Source organism: Melozone crissalis, unplaced genomic scaffold, assembly GCF_028551555.1.
Source record: "Melozone crissalis strain CALT ecotype California unplaced genomic scaffold, PUWL_Pcris_2 ptg000009l_1, whole genome shotgun sequence".
Classification (NCBI taxonomy): Eukaryota; Metazoa; Chordata; class Aves; order Passeriformes; family Passerellidae; genus Melozone; species Melozone crissalis.
Genome location: NW_026535787.1, coordinates 3,820,368 through 3,840,312, shown reverse-complemented (window position 1 = coordinate 3,840,312; position 19,945 = coordinate 3,820,368). Strand labels below are relative to the sequence as shown.

At 39.2% G+C, this 19,945-nt stretch overlaps 2 protein-coding genes across 4 annotated transcripts in view; one reads left to right on the top strand and one right to left on the bottom strand.

Moving 5' to 3' along the window:
• The window catches only part of ARL13B (ADP ribosylation factor like GTPase 13B), a 32,696-nt gene extending 12,960 nt beyond the window's left edge, over nucleotides 1-19,736 (bottom strand). For 2 of the 3 annotated variants that reach the window (XM_054270355.1, XM_054270357.1), the window contains exons 1-4: nucleotides 19,661-19,736; nucleotides 16,931-17,103; nucleotides 15,668-15,738; nucleotides 13,630-13,879 (exon numbers count right to left, since the gene is read on the bottom strand). In XM_054270355.1, the coding sequence (XP_054126330.1) occupies nucleotides 13,630-13,879; nucleotides 15,668-15,738; nucleotides 16,931-16,989 (380 nt within the window). In that variant the 5' untranslated portion in view covers nucleotides 16,990-17,103; nucleotides 19,661-19,736. The remainder of the gene's footprint in view (nucleotides 1-13,629; nucleotides 13,880-15,667; nucleotides 15,739-16,930; nucleotides 17,104-19,660) is intronic. The other variant, XM_054270356.1, reaches the window with a different exon arrangement.
• STX19 (syntaxin 19) lies at nucleotides 538-9,851 on the top strand. The gene is made up of 2 exons (XM_054270358.1): nucleotides 538-727; nucleotides 8,645-9,851. Exon 2 carries the CDS (start codon nucleotides 8,745-8,747, stop codon nucleotides 9,621-9,623), a length of 879 nt encoding a protein of 292 aa, XP_054126333.1. The 5' UTR covers nucleotides 538-727; nucleotides 8,645-8,744; the 3' UTR covers nucleotides 9,624-9,851.
• Nucleotides 19,737-19,945: the final 209 nt, after the last annotated feature.

The window sequence follows — 19,945 nt, the reverse complement described above, 5'->3', positions numbered from 1 at the left end:
TGTCACGTTTGTCTTTCTGGTCAATTAGCTTCCACTTTCTCTGCAGCAATACTAACAAAACCATGGCTGAAGTGCTGTACCTGGAAAAGCAGCTCTCTGCCTATTGTGCCCAGAAAGTGAAGTGGTTTTGCTGAGGTCCATCTACTGATGGACCCCTCTGCTCACTTCAGACTTTAGGTCAAACTTCTAAACAGACTTTAAGTATTTTGTACTAAAATGCATTATCTGTAGGGGCTATTTTTATCCCCATGAACAGATGCACCTACCCTCAGTAATTCCTGTTCCCTCCACGCTTTGATGCAGAAGAAAGCAAAGCCTGCAGTTACACTTGAGCTTCCAAGGTAAGCAGGGCTCCACTCACAGCTCCTAAAGGGATCTGCTCCAAGGCACTTCCTGCTCCTGGCACTGCGAGGGATCCGCCTCCAGCAGGGCTGGCTTTCAAACAGGCACGACCAGATTCCCCAGGCACAGAGTAATCAATTTGCCTGTCCTGCAGTTGCAAAAGGCAGTTTCTCTCTCACTCTACCTCCCGCTCCTGAGGATGATCACGCTTGGACGACAGTAGAAGAATTAGAAGCAGGAGGAATGAAGGAAATACTTCATGGAATGCTATTCAAGACAAGTTGCCTAGGGAATATTCTGGAAAAATGTTTTTTGGGATTATACTGAAGCTTAACCTCAGGAGTTCCTGTGTAAAGGGTAAAAGCCACCAGCACAAGATTCAGAGGTAAACACTCTTCTCTTACTTAATGTTTATAAATTTACAAACACCAGAAAAAGTCTTTGTAGAGGGATTTAGAATGGAAATGTGCCTAAGTGTCAAGACATAAAAATAATGCATGTCTGCCTTGCAAAGAGTTCGGTATTTCTGTGGGTGAACATGGACTCACAGCTCTGCTGCTCTTTCACAGGAACAACAGGTTTGAGGCAAGTTTTATGCAAAATAAACCCCTTCTGTAGGGAATATATCAGTTATCTTAAAAGACAGACCTTGATTTTAATTTTCCAAGTCAGCTCAACTTCATATATAGCAATTTTTGATGTTTAAAAACCTGTAGGAGGTATATATCAAAACATATTTGAAAGCACAGCAGAGTGGCTGTTAGTTTATCATATTAAGTTTGCTCAGTAAGAAGCTTTCATCTATAAAATCATGCTTGGCTTATTTCAGTTTCACATAAAGTATATATGAATTGTCTTAGTGTAACAAACATACCTCGTGCAAGAAACAAAGAGAAAGTTGGCACCTACTGCTTTTAGATCAAGTGGGATTTTTCTAAGCAACTGGAGAGCTTTTCAACTTTAAGAGTCACGGGATACAATGTGGAAAGGGAGTGTTATGTGTGCATTGGCACAACTGACATCTACAGCTCAGTGACAATATTTCTCTTAGAAGCCACTTCTGCTAGAGAAAAACAAAGTCTGAATGCTATGGAAGTTCCTTGGCCTGTCTATAAAAATCTCAATTACTGCACAAAGAGAGGAAAAAAAACCCCAATAGAAACCAAAGCAGTATTAAAAGTTTACTTGGCAATACAAAATCTGTAAAAATGTCTCAGATATGCTACTTTTGGGGTTATATTTGTTTAGAAGCAGTGATCACAACCCCAAAATTTTGTGTCAGATCTGCAGAGTGTCCATCAAAATTAATGAAGAGCAAAGCATCCCTGAGGTCAAAATATTACAGCATCAGAACAATCTTCATGATTGAGAGCAACTATAGGAAAATGAACTTGATGAGAATGGTTTACCTACGATCAAGATCAGTCTTTAAGGCTACTTCAAGAAGTCATAGCTTTAAGGGATGGAATTAGCTGGGAAAACAAAGCCAGAACCTTTGAAATTAACAGCAGTCTAAACAAGGGGAAAGAACAATGCCATATTCTTCACTCTACAGTGAATCTTCTATTTAAAAATGCCGCTCTACCCTTTTTCCCTTTGGAATTTTTCTCTCTCATCCATTAACCTTTATCTTGAGCAATCCTGTGGACAGCCATCACAAGGTTGCTTTATTCCAAAGAAGCGAGCCCTCAGCAGATGCAGCCTGAAAAACTTTCTCTCTTTATGCTTTGCTTATGTTAACATCCGTGAAAGTCAAACTCCTGACCCACACACAGGCAAAAATAAATGTCTGCTTGTTTTTCTTGTTCCTTCTTCTTCATTTATTGACAATTCACGAGGTTTTTGAGGAAGTCATGGAAAATATAATTCTTCATACTTTTAACAAACAAATAGAAGAACAGACCAAGAGTTTCAAGTGGCCCACGGAAGGCACTCTTGATGAAGTTCTGAGCCTGCTCTATCAGATGATTTTTTGCAGATTGCCTTCCAAATGGAATTGTTGACAGATCTTCAAGCACATTCTTCTTAAGCATTTCAAGCCCCTGCTCCTTCTGGGTTGCTGACAATTAGAAGCCTATCAGTAAATTTTGACTGTTAACATGTGGCTCTCTCTCAAATTAAAAGACTTAATTTCAATTCATGCCTTCAATTCTCATGCAAAACAATACTTTGAATATTATGGTAAACTATAATGAGAAAAAAGTGATTAAAGTGCTACAAGATTATTGACCTGCTTTCATGCAACTTCAGGGAGCTGTGGGAGACATTTCAATACGTCAACATTTTCCCTAGACAGTTCCTCCAGGTCACTTTTAAATAAGAGAACAGTTAAAACTAAGATTCTAAACAACTCCTGTTTACAATATCTCTAGGCAACTTTGGTCTCATATTAGCTTTTGAACTGGTCATAAGAACAGCAATTATAATTAGTTTCATTTTCTTAAGTGGCCTCATTCTCACCACAGGTCTGAATCATATTGCTATTTACTGAAAACGTTTCGTGACACACTGCTCTGCTATCAGTTCAGTCCCACCTCTTAGTCAAACAGGCTGCAGCCAACGATGGCTGAGCTCACCTAAAGCAAGTTATGTTCAGCTTCCAGATGTGTAATTCCAAAACAAATGACAATAAGTGATATAACAATATATTTTTGGACAAGATTAAAAAAAAAGTGAATTGGTTTCTTATACTCTATTTCACCCTGATATATCCAGCTATAGGCAAACTAAGTATAGTAAAATTGCCTCTATGTTTTTTTTTTTAAAAAACCTGCCTTACATTTATTACAGGTGAGTTCCAAGGCTGTGATAGTCAGCTCTTGTGTCTGACAGAGATGAAATGGGAGTGTAAAGCAGGTGGGATGGTGCACAGCACAAATTCTGAGTCTGCACTTCTACTGACAGGAAGACAAATCTCTCACACCACTTAGAGCAATACAAAGCTGTTAAGCATGAATTCAAACTACATATCCAATTAAATGGAAACAATCTCACCTGTACTCTATCCTGCTGCAGCCCTTTCTCTTGTTCCTATTTTATTTTCAAATACTGCTTTAAAATATATCAATATTTGGACCTTAATGAAGTGATCTTTGGGCAGAGGAGATCATGACTTTCTAGGTTTCTGTGACCTCTAGGTTTGTGAGGATTCTTAAAGAACACCACTGACAGCAGATCTCTGGCTGAACAGGTGAAAAAAATCACCATCAAAACATGAAGTTCTTACCAATTACAGAGAATTAGCTGCAGACTAAGTGACTTGCAGAGTGAGATCATTGTTTTGTCAGTGAGGTGCAGTGTCCATCACCCTCACTGGAAATTATGTCAGTGCCAAAGCATGAACTCCTCACCTTCTATTACTCAAAGTAAATTCTTTGAATACTCAGGTCTGCTTTAGTGTATTTGAATTTCTTGGTTTTACTCAATATCCACATTTCTCCCCCTCCCACAATCCATTTCACAATAATTAGACAGTTCCAAGCTACCTTGCTTCAGATGCAGCATTTCTATTCTTGCACATTCTGATAATTTTGGTTTCCCTAGGGAAGTCTTGTGGCAGTTTTTACACAGTGATAGGACAAGGCAGAAGTGTTTTAAATGCAAGAGAAAAGATTTACATCACGTTAGGACAAAATTCTTTACTGTGAGGGTGGGGAGGCTCTGGCACAGAGAGGAGTTGTGATCATCCCCTTTGCTCAAACTGTTACTGATTGTGCACTATCATCTCATCTGTGGTATATTTTTAGGCAGGGAAAGCTCTCTGTCTTTGTTATTTTCTTGTTAAACCACTCCCACACTTTCCACAAACAGAAACCTGAACATACAACTATTTTTAAGTATGTTTTTCTAAGGACTTATCTTACACCAGAGATGCTTAAGAGCATATTTTCATCCAACCACCTTGTGTCTTTTAATCCTTGGTTTAAAGGATTTGGATAGGTTTGTTTACAAGGTATTTAAGTTAAAGGAAACTTTACAAACAAAGGAGAAACTAAATGTAACTTATAACAAGATGTCCTACTTTAGTAACCTCAGATACATCTTTGAGTAACAGGGCAAGATTTCAAAACACCACCAAACAAGTGCCTTCTTTCCTTGTGAGAACATGAGAGAGCACAAACTGAATTTCAACTCAAAACACCAGCTTTCCCCAAAGACTACTATAAGGATTTTAAACTAGAACCATTTTAATAATATTTGTGTCTCACTAATTTCTTGTTGCTAACTTAAGACATTGATGCAGTAATCAAGCTCCAGAGTATGACTCCAAGATTTCCTCATTGCCATTGTGCTCAGAAAAAAGTTAGATGGGTTTCTTGGCACCACATGACAGAGCTGTAATGCAATTCCACTGAAGCTTGGAAATGAGTAAGAAATAATAATTTAAAAAATGTTTAGGATTACATGTAACATGAAGTTCCCTTGGGACACATTGCCTGAAAGTCTCCCCAGTGCCCTTAACTGACTCATAGCTAAGGGTTGGGAAAACAAGCCTACCCTTATTTTTGGTGCAGTCATTTTAAAAAAACCAAACCAAAAAACCCTGCCCCCCAAAAAAAAGCCACTAACAAACCAAAATCCAGCAGTTTCAGCAGAGGTAAAGAAGGCAGCATGAGCCACAACACAGATATCAAAGAGCTCTAAAAGAGAGGGCTCTGTTCCTTGATTGCCTGCAAGTCCTCTTCTCTAGAATATACTAAAACCAAGGTGAGGTGGCAAATTGTATCAAAGATCAAATAGAAACAGAGCCTTTGCTGACAGGCATTTTAATCAAAGTGCTGAATAACTAAGAAATAGTAATCAAAAGCAGAAATTAAAATGAACAGGAGGCTTTGGTAATTTGGGGACTGGGGAAGAAATAAAACAATCCAACAAAGCCAAATTAGAAGACAATAAACCCAAGTACAACCAGAAACAAGAGAATTCCATATGATTAACTTTGCTATTTCACATACCTAATTATGTCTTTTAACTTAATGTAGCCCAAATCTTATTTTTGGATGTAGGCTCCATGTTTCCTGGGTCTACTGATAAATTTATCAGACAGGTGGAAGAACATTCTATGTGGCTGCTTTGAAATAAAGCAAGTGGTCCTTTCAGCTTACCTTTTTTTCCAAATGCAGAAGATAATACAAAAAATTTCATTTCTGTCAAACTCATTATCTTGGAGTTCTAGACATATTTTATCATGATGACAGATTCTAATGGTGGTCCAGCTACCAGGATCTATTATTCCCCTAGTCAGCGTGCTGAGGTAATGGTATTTATCAAGACTTCCCCAGTCACACATGGCATTTAAATTGTGAGATTCACACAGCCCTGTTTCTGAGAAGCAACACAGTCAGGTTATCAGAAGGCAAAGACTCTTGCAATACCCTTAAAATATATTTGACAAGGATGTGAAAAATGCATTTCTGAACCTTCCAACTATATATGGCTATAGATAAAGGTGCTTCAAGAAGAACAAACTTAATTACCAAGGGTTTTGCAGGATAACAACTGCATTGGGCAGTGAATGTAGGGGCCACACTAAGTCACTGGAGTGCTTTCAGTCCACATATTCCATTTACTCCACTCTAAAGAACGGGCATATTCTCACTTTACTGACAAAAACTTCAAGGAAAGTGCTTTCATCTCAATCAAAAGAAAAACAGGATGTGCCCCTATATACAAACACAGGACAAAACAAGGACCCAGTAAATGAACAGAGCTTGTTGTGGAACACTCAAGGAGCCAAGCCAACAATTTCCAAGGTTATCTCTCCCATGAAGACATCCTCATTTCTTTGAAACCAGCATGTGTTCCAATTGCCACTATAATCAAGCACAATTATTGGCAAGCCTGTTCAGTGGCAGGCTTTGAAGGCAAGCCCAACAGTAGAGAAGATATGAAACTAAAATTCAATTGCTTGCATTCCAGTCTTTTGTGAGACTGATCTTTAAACAAGAAAAAAAATCTCCAGTATTTTCTGCTCACTTCTCCAATATTTAACAATATTTGCAGATTTGTTTTGCAGTTCTGTGAGGTTCCTCCCTCCAACTCCAAGGAGCACAGCTATTTCAAGAACAATGCACCAATTCCCTTGGATGCAAGAAATTCTTGTCACCTCACAGCATGAGCATTAATGGTACCCTTAGAACTTGCTTGTAATCCCAGGTTTGCCCAGCCCTGCTAAATTAGCATGGGTCAGCAGATGTGTGAGGCTGGACTAGAACAGATTTTCAGGTCACATCTCTGAAGCCCTATTTAGCAGCCCTGGGTCCTTTCACATGCCCCAGGCTGAACTTTCCCTGTTGGTGGTGCCAAGCAGCTCTGGAACATTCCTGAAGAATGTTATCAGGCAGAAACTGCCTGCTTCTGCCATGGGGACATCCACTGAAAAATTCAGCAGTGGAGAAGCATTACTGTCATGAAATGAACACATTTTGCATTTTCCTCACCTGAGAATAACACTCCCCAATAAATAACTTGTAAACTCTGATCACAAGTCTTCTCTTGATGTGAATCAACAAACACTAAATTCAAATATTAAGCCATTTAGGGGAAAAAAAAGCAGTAAAGAAAATTCACACAAGGGTAGAATATCAACATTCTTTCTCATGACTGACCTCTGAAGCATTTCAAGGTTTGTTTTTCAGCTAATCCTCCTGCAGAAAGCCCAATTTAAGTCTGTGAAGACGTGTCCACACTGCTCAACTCCATGACTTACACAAAAATCTATTTAGAGACGTGAAATATGCATGGGAGAGCAGAGATACCACAGCAGTGTCATTTGGAACTGTTCAAGTAGAAGAGAATCATTTGCATATTGACAAGTTACTGGATAAACCCTTTGCAGTTTCTAAAAATGCATCTTTTGGATACTATTAAGAAATCCTACATTTGCTTGCTAAGAACCAAATAAAATCTGTAGAACCAGGGTTTAATAAGAGTTACACCTATTTAATGCTACTATTTCAGAAAACAGCCCTAAAAGCTCTGAAACAGCCAAAAGATACTACTGTGCTGTTTAACCTTTATGCTTGCACAGCCCTTTGAAAGCCACACATCTGATTGAACCAGAAGACCTTAAATAAAAATCCCATAATCTTCTAGTCCTGAACATGTTACTTCTTACTGAAATCTTCCATTCTTGATCACACTCCAAGGAAATCATTTATGTAGAGTTTGAGAGAAATACCTTCTTCCCTATGATTAAAAATAGCTGAACTTAGTTTCCATTGGGCGTGTTTTAGAAAATAGCTTGCTCTTAATTATCTCTCCAGTAAAGCTTGCACAACAGCTAGGGAACAAAACAAAACTATATCTGCTTTCTGTTAAATAAGAAGCAGCACTGACTTATAGCTCACTGTGGTTCACAATACACATTTGCATCAATTTTATGAAGAAAGTAAATGACAGTGTAAGCATAGATAACAATAATTCAAAAAGGCTTAGAAAATCTTCATGCTGCAACATCAGTGATATGGATTCAACTCCACAAAAGCTCAAACATAAAAAATTAATTTGTTTCCATGCTAAATTATTAGAGTTCTGAAATGATGAGGGATCTGTTTTTCTGTTTTGTTGTAGCTAACTGCTTCAGTTACTATCTAACTCTCCAGGCAAGGAAAATGGAGAAAGGTCTTTGAGGGTGGCCAAATTAATAATCTTAATTCATGCCAGAATGCTGATTTGTTACAAAGTCTGTCTCATAATGCCAAAAACTGAAATATTTCCTACTAAGAATCCAAAAATGGCACAGCCACACTCACTTCTACTTCCAGAAAGATTTATAAGTTGATTCGTTTTAACCAAGTAAAGAGTAACAGTAAAATAATTGGAGTGACTTCTCTCTTCCTCCCCAAAATAAAAGTCTTCTCTGTTGTTATTTCAAAAGTTCCACACCTTCTTGGTGATGTCTCACAGGCAGCTCTTCACAGCACAACCAACAAACTCCAGCTCTCTTTTTCCAGCTAACCCACTCCTTTACAGCACTCATCCTTACTAGACACAGCTGTGGCCTGTTCCTAATCTTTAGCAATTACTACAGCTGCAACTCATCAGGGGTGAGATGATGGGGGTACTTCTGCACTAGCTTTATTTTCTAACATTCTACCTCCCCACACTTCTCCAGTCTCAGTTCACAAATAGACCTCAAAAATGGCCTTGGGCTACAAATCACAACTTGTTCAGAATACCCCCCGTTCCAAGTCATTGCTACTTTTACTTTGGTGCAGAGAGAAGTAGCTCTGATCCCAAAACTACTTTTCATATATACATATAACCACTAACACTGATTGTTGTTACATTTTGATTACAGTGCAATGAAACAAACCAAACAAAAAAGATACTGGAATTAACTTCCTGTGTTGCAAGAAGGGAGAAGAAAAAAGCAGCAAAGAATCCTGACCACAAAAACCATGAGAGACCGTCTGCAAGAGCTCAGACTGAGGGCTAAGGAACTACAGATGGGTGGGGAAAACAATGGTGCAACTGTCCAAGGAGAGGAGCAGGAGGAGTTTGAACAGCAGGCCATTATTTATGAAAAAGAGCCCATCACTGAAAGGCACTTGCACGAAATCCAGAAGCTTCAGAACGAAATTAATAACCTGGTGGAAGAAGTCAATAAATTCAGCCAACAACAAAAAAGCCTCGTGTCCTCAATGAGAAGGTTCAGCGTTCTCAAAAAGGAGTCTAACATAGCCAGGGAAATCAAACTGCAGGCAGAGCACGTCCGCAGAGGTTTGGATGAGCTGTCCAAAGCAGTGAGGAGAGCTGAGAGCGAGCAGGGGCCAGCCCGAGCCGCGGTGAGGATCCTGGCGGCCCAGCACGCCTTCCTGTCCCACCGCTACCTGCACGCCATGCTCGCCTACAACGAGGCCATCACCGCCAAGCAGGACAAGTGCAGGACCTTCATCCTGCGCCAGCTCGAGGTGGCTGGCAAAGAGCTGTCTGAGGAGGAGGTCAATGACATGCTCCAGCAAGGAAAGTGGGAGATTTTCAATGAAAATCTGCTCACTGAAGTCAAGATTACTAAAGCTCAGCTGTCAGAGATTGAGCAGAGACACAAAGAACTGGTCAATCTGGAGAACCAGATCAAAGATGTGAAAGAACTCTTCATCCAGATCTCGCTTCTGGTGGAGGAGCAAGGGCAGATGATCAACAACATAGAAATCTACATGAACAACGCTCAAGAATATACTCAAGCATCTAAAGAAAAGTTTGGGCTTGCAGTCAGGTATAAAAGAAGAAACCCTTGCAAAGCAATTTGCTGCTGGTGTTGTCCGTGCTGCAGATGACACCAGGAATTAACTGCTTGAAATACCAGTGGTTCCTCCACACCAAACTGATGTTTGAAAGCACTCTTGGCATCCCTCAACTGCTTCACTTTTCTTCCCATTTTCCCTTCAGCAGAGCTCTCAGGAAAAACTGCATCTGTTTTTCAAGACAGAGTAAAGAATTCTATGGTTTTCACAGAAACACATGAACTACAGGAAAGGGTCAAAGGATATAAGTGACTTTTTTTGTGTTCTTATAAACTTCTTCAAAGTTTAGTTTGGTTCTTCAAGCTAAAACAGTACGGCAACAAACTCCCTGTGCTGTTGGGAGGCATTGAAAATATTGTTAATCTCAAAGACAGGATTCAGAGGAATGTTTTACTTACTTTTCACAAAATAATAATAAGTATTTTTAATTGCCTTGTGCTTTTTTTAGCATCTATATTTACTTGCTCAAATTCTAAATGTTTTTTCCCCCAGGAGTCTAAAATTCTACAAAACAAATCTCCACACATGAAGCAGACACCATTAGTAACAATCCAGAATGGGATGCCTAAACCAAACAAGAGGTCAGAAAACATATCAAGAATGTTTCAATACTACATCTATAGGAAAAGTTCATAAACTTTTCATAAATTGACACAGAGATACTTATATTATTTAGCTCCACAGACAGTGCCCTACCACGATAAGGAATATGATCCTTAATTATACTCCCACAAGGCACATTCTTAATGCTGCCTGTCCTACCTAAATACATAATCACATTTGCAGTCTCACTTTTGCTAGCACAAAAATTAACAAAAAAATAGAACTCCATCCTTACACCCCCTACTCTTCCCCTATAATCTAGAACCAGAGAATGATTTAGGTTGGAAGAAACCTCCTGCCACCAACTCCTTTTGGAAGTGAGTGAGAAATAGCTCTCCATGCAATTTAACAGACAATAGCAATGTCACGGAGATGAAAAAGTTCTTTCTAAGAAGAAATAAAAAAAAGTTTCCACATTAAAACCAAACAGCAAACCAGAAATGTATTCCTGAACGGCTTTGTGCTGTGCAAAGACACTTTATTTGGATAGTCAGAGAAGGCAGGAAAAACTGCACTGCAATTCAGCAAGACACTAAGTGAACTGGATGCCTTTAGTTGCATGTAGTGGGGAAAAAAATAATCTACAATCAAATTTTCACATTGTGGTATTTAGAAATAGTTGGATTCCTTCCATCCCAGAGCAAAACTGCAACTGAAATTAACTGCTATCAAAATATAATCAAAGGTCTCAACCTTAAAGTAAAAAATATTATTTACACAGTAGCAACAAAAAATAAACTTAGATGATGACATCACTGAAACAATTTCATTAAATACTCTCCCCTTAACTGCATATATTAAAAAAACATTTATGTTCCAAGGGCAGAGTAGAAATTTGCCAATAAACAGGCTGTACTTCCAGTAGTGGAATAAAACTCAAGTTTTCAAAAGTCAAGTTTTAATACTTAGGAAAGGAGCTGCCTGATTAAGTAATTTCCAGATGTAAATTGGTTAGAAACAGGCATAACAGATAAAACACATTGAAGGAGAACTGGGAAATGAGAAAGACTTGTGGAAAACTTTTCCTTGATACGGGGGTACTATTAACAGAAAGTAAATAGTATGAAATAATAGTATGAGCTACAGTTTACATTGAATCTGATACTGAGCATTCAAAATGATTAGCAGTAGAAATCTGCAATAATCACTAAAGTAACTTCCCAGTGTTTTCAGTACTTACATAAATATGCAGAAAACTAAACAAATAAGAGCCCAGCTGCAAGGGTTCTATGAAGAGAAGTGAAACATTAATAGCTATAATCCCTTATCACCAAAATAACAGGTAGAAAAAGCTTTCTCCTAGCAAAATACCTGCCCAAAAATCTCCTTGGTATAAAATATCAGTCACAGCACATGGGCTTGCATTTGCTCTTGTACATGGTCCATGTCAACTTAAATTAAAAAAAAAACCAAAAAAACAAAACTAAAACAAAGACTCCAAACAAACACAACTAATCCCAAAAAAATCCCAGGATTTGCCTGCATAATATGATGTCTGTGTGCTCCTTTCTGATAAAAGAAAGGACAAAAATAATCCTAAGTGAAGAAAATTTAAACTTGTACACAAGTCTTGAGGATGCTGCCAGAAGAATTTACCCATAAATAAAGTGATAACACTGAACAGTAAAAAAACCCAAATGAGAAGTTTAACATCTCTGTGTAATCTATACCAAGAGACAGTAAAAGACAATACTATCACATTTGAGGAAAATTGTCTTAAAATGCTTCTGTGACACCTCCATGGGCAGCAATAAATAACAGCATGGGAGAGCAGCAATTAAAATTTGTAGAAAACATCACATGGAACATCAGATTTCTCATATTCCCATATTTCTGTAAGATGAGAGAATTTAGCAGCAATTTTATGACCACATTGTGCAAGTCAGCCTATTCTGCATAGATTAAAATGCACCAATTAATGTAGAAAGGTATTGGGGAACTTCTTGCTACATGGGTAGCAAGTATGTCTTCAAAAAAAAACCCAACAAAACCAAAAAAGCCCACAAACAAAATCTAAACATTAAAATTAATATGATATTTAAAAAGGCTAATTTTCAGCATAAATTTGGAAATCTGACAATACAGGAAAGAGTTCTTAACTCAAGAGGCAAGCTCACACAGGAGCACAAACCAAAGAACTTCTGGATCCCTCCACAGAATTGGGATACTGCAAAAGCAAAATCTGATCAAAGGCTCGAAGTTTTATCTAATAAAAAGTAATAACATCAACAAATTCGGTTTAGTCACCATTGGAGCAATTAATAAATACACTCTGCCTTCTGATTAGCTACTGATAAGGATCAAAGCAATATCAAGATCCAGGGAAGTGAATAAAGTCTCTGCAGCTCCAGTCAGCCACACAAATATAATTCCATTATAGGATTATAGAGATTTCTACAAAAAAAAAAAAAAAACCCAACAAAACGAAAATACAACCCAAAACCCCCCATAAAGTCGTATTTAATCAAAAAACACAGCACAGCTTTCCACAGTCCCAGCTGCATTTTCATTTGAGTTAAACTAAGCTGGCTTTATTGCCTTGCCTGTGCCGGTAACACGCAGAGCAGTGAAAGGTAAAATCTAATCTATTTTCAACATATACACCATTACTTGGCTGAACTACCCTCCACTTCATCAACACAATTAGCCAGGCTCAGCTTCAAACCAGCAGAGCATCACTACTTCTTAAAACTAAGAGTTCTCTCCTCTTACCTGTACAGATTCTTTATGATAGCACAGAGATGTTGTGCAGTTTCTGCATTATGGAGGTCTTATGTTCACCAGACATGAAGATACTGACTTGACGAACCATTTTAAATTTTAAGAGTTTATTTTTTAATTTCAAAAGCTTATATGTTAGCAAATATTTTTGGTGTGGAATTTAAAAAACATGTTCTTTCCAATATTTTTACAAAAAATATATTCTTTCCAATATTTTACAAACAATTTTCTCTTTTAAACAGAGAAAAAAGCAGGTGCCTAATACAACTAAAGCAAGCCTCCTTTAATGAGATTTTGTTGATCATGTCAGCAGCACCATGTATTAAGTAAATAAGACATTTATTGCTGAGAGATCACCCTATTGCTGAGTATAATCAACCATTCACTATTTAATTAATTGATGTAGGCATAAGTAGTAACAATATTTTTGCATCATGCTGCCATGCCAAATTTATAAAGCCTTTTAACCTAGTATTTCAAGTAATATTAGAATTTTAAAGTGTTAAAAAATCTCACCTTGTTGTTTTTCTATGGCTAATGAAAGAGGAGAGAAATAAATATCCCTGAGAAGGATAAAATGAAACATAAAACCATAAAACTAATTGCAATATTGGTTAGTGCTAAAGTTCCAGCAGTATTAGTTACAGAAATAGTTCTTTAGGTCTAAATTCACCCAATTTCAGATAATTAGGAGAACATTTATTAAGCTACTTACACTAACACAGGTTTTCCTGATATCTTAGGGCTTTTTAACACTTCTGTCATGGCTTGTTTTGTTTCTTCCATTCTTTCAATGTCACTGGAATCCACCACAAATATGACACCGTAGGACTCAGCATAATAATTCCTCCAGATATTCCGGATCCGTTTTCCACCTCCTAAATCAAAGATGGTGACTTCAAAGCGTCCCTGTTTAAGATTAATTTTGGAAAACCCAACTGTTGGAGCCACATCTTCAGGAGACTCTGTCAAAGAAGAAATCCTTCAGTTTAAAGAGGATTTTATAGTAGCAAAATTCACATTTTAAAAACACAGAGTGAAACTGCCGTGGTAAATATTGCTGACCACATTTTTGCTTACATGAAGATTTCCCCTCTCCTCAGAGAATTTTAAATTAACTAGTCTCTCAACTAGTTACTTGACATTAATTTAGATAGGAGCACTGGGGGAGTGGGAAGGGTGAAGAAAAGAGAGGGGCCCTAAAGGCAGATGTTAATATTTCACACCAGTTCCATTGCAGTGGTGGTTACTGTACTGCAATTCCACTTCCACTCTCATTTCCATGGTAGTAATTCAACTCTGAGAAGGAAAACAACCAAACCAGTTAATGCACTATGACCCAGGAACCCTTGTGCTCTGCCAAATTTATATTTTATCCTTCATGGCTGCCAAAACAGCTTCAGAAGTTCAAACTGAGGGCTGAGGTGAAATGACTGAAACCATCTTCTGAGATGTAAATTATTTGATTCCCTTTATTCAAGGTCAGGTTTTAGCCTTTGTTTGTTTGCTTATTTTTATTTGCTGTTTTTTTCTAATTTGCCATGCAATATGCTAAAAAATGACAGATTTCTATTTAATACTTCTGCTTGCTGCCTCCTTTTCCTGAGGGCAAAGAAAGCCTGGACAAATCTCACACCACTAAGCTGTGCCTGCAGGGTTGAGCTAATTGGATCTGTTTTAGGCAGCTGGGGAGCACAAGGCAGGACAAACATGGAAAATTCAGCTTGTTGAGAGGAAAAAAATGAAGGCCTGGCTAAAAGCACTGAGCTCTGAAAAGCAGTGCAAAAACTGAGTCCCCACCAGCCTTCAGAGAGCCAAGATGGGCATTCAGGACATTTAAACCCTGGGGAACACTCAAGGAAATCAGAACTACCTTTTCCTTGAGTTTCCCTTAAGAAATACACATCTTCATCTCTTTTTTCCCCCTGAAAAATAGGAATTTTAGAAAAAACTCTTACATTCAGATGGCAAAGATAGTAAAGGTGGCTTTCAAATAGAATGAAAGGCTAAATTATGAAACACTCCTTTTTTAGGGCAAAGATGGAGGAATAGGAGAGAATACTCATGATTTGATCTGTGCTTTAGCAAGTCTGTGAACTTACATAACACAAGTAAACAAACTCGAGGTGGAGTCTCCAAGTCTGCCAAAACACTACTAAGTAAACTCTTGTTCTTGCACAAGATGAAAGTTATTTAGAAAGACAATCCCACAAGTGGAGGAAAAAACCCAGAATTTTTGTTTTCGTAAGTTTTATCTCAAATTATATTCTGCTTGCATGTGCCAGGGAAAGTACCCTTCAAAATCAAGTGGTCTTTTAGTGGCAATTTTATTTATCATCATTTTTTGATTATAAATCATGATAAAAAATATGTAACACTAGAACCTTAATGTTATACATACCAATTTCCTTTTTTTAGGCCTTAGTATATACTTACTTACAACACAGATTTTTACATAAAGTTTACTGCTGTATGCACATTATTGGAATGGTCACCTGAAAGCAACTTTAGCACATGCACACAAGGAAAAATGAGAAAAAAAATCAAGTCCATGATTGTATTGTCCATTGTAGAGTTTTTTATTAAGATGTGATAAACATGGGATTTGGATGGTACAACCACCAAGATTTTCTTTCAACAAGATAGGAGGGAGAGATACATTCAGAGATGAAGCAATGTTTTCAGATTTAAATGACAGAAAATTAGGAATGATACTCTCAGTGCTTCATTTGGATGATAAATTAATCACTTACCTCCCTGAATTCCTCGGACTGTAGCAGTTTTCCCAGCATTATCAAGACCCACCATTATTAGTGTCACCTTCCTCCATAAGGAGAAAAGAAAACAGAAAGATATTTATTTTTTTTTCTCAAGCTACACATCATTTACTCTTTTTTTCAACACATGCACAGCAAATTTACCATCAAATAAAAGAAAGAAGAGGTTTCAAAAGAGCAAGGCACTGTTACTATTGTGTGTCTGGTGTTTAATATGTCCAATCATCTGATTAGACAGAACAGCAGTAGAAGGGAGGAAATGAAAAGTCTCCTGTCATGGTCTAAGTTTCATGTGAGACAATGATTGCTTTCAACTTGATACTTGCCTGCTGCAATTTAATTTCACAGTACTGTAAATTTTATTTGGTGTGGTCATGGCCCCTTTAGCAATTTCTGTTATTGCAGTTCCATTCCCCTGTATTTTTACCATCTCTCTGCCTCAGAGTTTTTCCTGTATTAGATAATTATTTTTGTCTCCATCAGTGTGTCTGAACAACACCTGTGTTGTGCTGGAAATACGTGGGACTCACCATGCCTTTGTTTCTAGACTGTAAATGTGCAAACCAGTGGTGCTAGGAATGCACAATTTATTAACAAACTTGTATACAGGTTAATATTTTCCCAGGATAGGATTTTAAAAGGCACAGGAAAACCTTATTTATGTGTGTATACCTCAGTTCTTCCTCTTGTTCACAAACACAGTGGTCAAATCCATTTGCTCAATTTTATGCCCCCTTAAGTGAGAGAATTCTAAAAAACATTGTTATTTGCAAACTTGAAACTGTAATATTATCAAACATGAAGTATAATTTATACAAGTTCTTTCAGAAGAGCAAGAAACCTCTGAGAAAAGAACTCAAAAATTAAATTGCACTTTAGAATCTCAAAATGCAGAAGCTGCAAGAGTGAGGCAAAAACCAAACAAGCTTTACTTTGAGCAGCTTAGAAGCTTTCTGTGATGGAGTGACCAGAGCAGAGGACAAAGGAAGGATTACAGATATTGTTTATCATGAGTTTTGTCCAGATTGGAGACATGGGTTCAGTGGATAGAGTAGCAGGTAGATACCTCTTTTCCATTGCTGATACTGTGGGTCAGGCTATCAGCACATGGAGAAGAGCCCTAGGGAAAAAGAACTTGGGGGTGCTGGTGGGTGAGAGGCTGGGCATGATGAAATATGAAACAATGAATAAAACACAGTTTGGGAAGGTGAGAAATGTAAAATACTTTCCCATGTTTACCTGACAGGTTCCCTCCACCGTTTCAGCCAGTTGCAGCAATTGGCCATTAGACTGAACATCCCTCTTCACCTGCCATCCAGAGCCACCAAAGCTGCAGGAATGATGTGGCCAGGCCAGAGCAACCCAAGGAGACTGGCAGAGAGACTGCAGAGCCAAGGTCTTTCTTGTCACTCCTAGAAAGAAAAAAGGGACAAAAAACATTAGTTAGGCAGTCTCTAGAAAGAAGGCAGCAGCCTCCTGCTCAGTGTGTTATGTTCAGTCTTGTTATCTTTCCCTTTTCCATCCTCACACACTTCACCCACCCCCCTCTTACAGATCTGGGCAGCCACCAGACACTGCTTATCCCAAATAATGCCAGGCCACAGCACAGAAGGAAACTAAGAGGAACAAGACACATCCAGCTACACAATTTCAGAGCTTGTCTCACCAACACGTGCCACAGCCCTGCTGACTGACAGGGAATAAGGACCAATTTCAAGCATGAGTAAAACTTACAAGAATATAACAGGATAAAACATCAAAAGCAAACAAAGAACATCCCTGCTAAGTGTGTTCATTGAAGTGTCAATTTCTTTTGCACAAAAAGATCCCAGAGCAAGGAAGCTGGGGCTCTCTAGTGAGTATTCTGAGGAACTGGCAATGACATCTAGTAAATGTCACTAATTTAAATAGAAGTAGCAAGTACTTCCATTATTCCACTCTTCAAGCAGAAACAAACAGAATATTCCTCTTTTTGAGAATTGTCACAACAGGTCTCCCAAAGCTTGTATCTCAAACTTCCCTTCATATTTTAAATTATAGCTGCCCTCAAACTAAGGTAATTTTAAATGATGGCAAAAAGTGAATAATTAAAGATCATAGCAATCCTGCTCAACTGTGATGGCTTAGATAATTTATAGAGGTAGGAACTGAACTCCTCCTGATCTTATGAAGCTCATTTTCAAGGATGCCTTTGCATGGGTCTGCTGTCATTCAGTGTCAGAAACAGGTCAGGTTTCATCCAAAGCAGAGACAACAGCTACTCTTTAAATATTTATATTCCATTATCCTCAAGAACCTGAGAATACCTTCTCCATGAGAGAGCTGAGTGCATGAAGAGTAGAGAGTTTCTAAAAACAGCAAAATGATTAAAACTGTTACAATTATTAAAATCAAGCTCTGAAGAATACAAAATCTTTAAAAAAAAAAAAAAAGCCCACACGCAGTGGGCTGCAGTGCCTCAACCCACGAGGAACTCTGAACAAAGCTCACTTTGAGAGCAGAGCCACACAAATTTCTAGAAAGCAAAATGTAACAGCTCAGTGAACAAATGTGCCATTGTAATTGTGTCAAATGACATAAATGTAACATTTTCGGTGCCTGAACACCTCCAAAGAGCAATTCCCATCCCATTATATAGACTATCTTTGCAAACTGCCACAAAATTGCTCTTGAGCCCATATGTGGCCCAGAGCATTCAGATGGGATCCATGAGACGAACAGAACTTATTCAAGAGTGAAAAGCAGAGAGCAGCTAAGCCCTAGCACAAGAATATTGCTTAAATACAAGACCATTAAAGGAGGTGGATAGGAATTGACAAATTTGATAAAAGTTTGCAGAAACAAACCACTCTAGGAGGAAAGGACATTCAACACTGCTGAAAATGTTATGGTAGGGAGGCAAATCCCATTCTGCAATAGCAGTTTGGAGAGACTGGATCTCTGAAATACGTACATAACATACATCAGGTGTTTTATAGGGTGTTGCTATCATATGGTTGTTATCATATTTCTAGAGTCCCATACCTTCTGGGTGGTTTTACTCACACACAGCTCTTCACAGCAGCGTTGTTCCTGCTTCTTCTCCAAGGCTCTCCCTGACCAGCCAGCCCACCCCCTTTGATCCCAGTTATCTTCATTAGCCACAGCTGCAGCCCATCAAAAACAACTGGGACTGGGGCAAGGCCACTTACACAATACATAGATTTTACTAGGACTCCTGCTATAATAGGGTGCACTAACAACATCCCCAACCTGTTCCAGATATTACATCTGTCAGCTTGCTGAGGACAAACAGAAACCAACAAGCCCAGAAACCTGTCAAACTTATCAGCGAAGCCTGCACAACATTCAGTGGAGTACATTCAGCACATCACCTTCACAAGAGGCTTTTACAGTACAGAACTTATTTCAGCCACATCAAGCTTTCACGTTCTTGGAAACGCAGCCCAACAAATCATTTAGAGCTGACCTTCCTTACACAATTTAATTATTTAACTTCTTCCTTGTCTGAATATCAACTATAAGGGCACTTTACTGTGTTATGCTTTGAACAGCAAACCGAGTGACTGAACAGCAAAGTAGCTACATATTTAAGGATAATTTGTGAACATCACCCTCTCTGCCAGAATTGAAAACCTAAATAAGGTGCAACAACTGTGACGTGCTGAAAGCCCGAAGCACTCAAATCTTTGTGCAGAACAGCTTTAGGACCACCGTATTTCCTGTAAAGAGTTGTTACTGCAAGTCCAGCAGTTCATTGCACTTTCCGGCCGCGTTCCCACCACTCCTTTCCCGTTTCCAAGAGAGAAGCGACTCAAAAACCCCGCCCGTGTCACTCGCTCCTCTCTCCCACTGTGGCAGCACTTTTTTAGCTCATAAACCCAACGCTTTGTACAAAACGCGCTCTCTGAGAAGGACAGAGCAGCCCTGAGGCTGCCGAGCCCCCGGGCCCTTCCCCGCCCCGCTCACCGCTGCCTCCGCCGAGGCCCCGCAGCTCAACGGCTGCGCGCGGCCCGGAGCGCTCCGCCACGCTCGGCCCGGCCCCGCCACGGCGGCGGCTCCCGGTGGGGACCGGCGTGAGCTCCGGGCTGCGCTGGGCCGCTCCCGGTGAGGCGGGGACCGGCGTGAGCTCCGCCCCGCTCCCGGTGGGGACCGGCGTGAGGTCCGGGCGGGGCTGGGCTGGGCCGCTCCCGGTGAGGCGCTGCTCTGGCGGGGCCACGACGGGAGCTCGGCGGCCGCGGGGACGCCGCACCG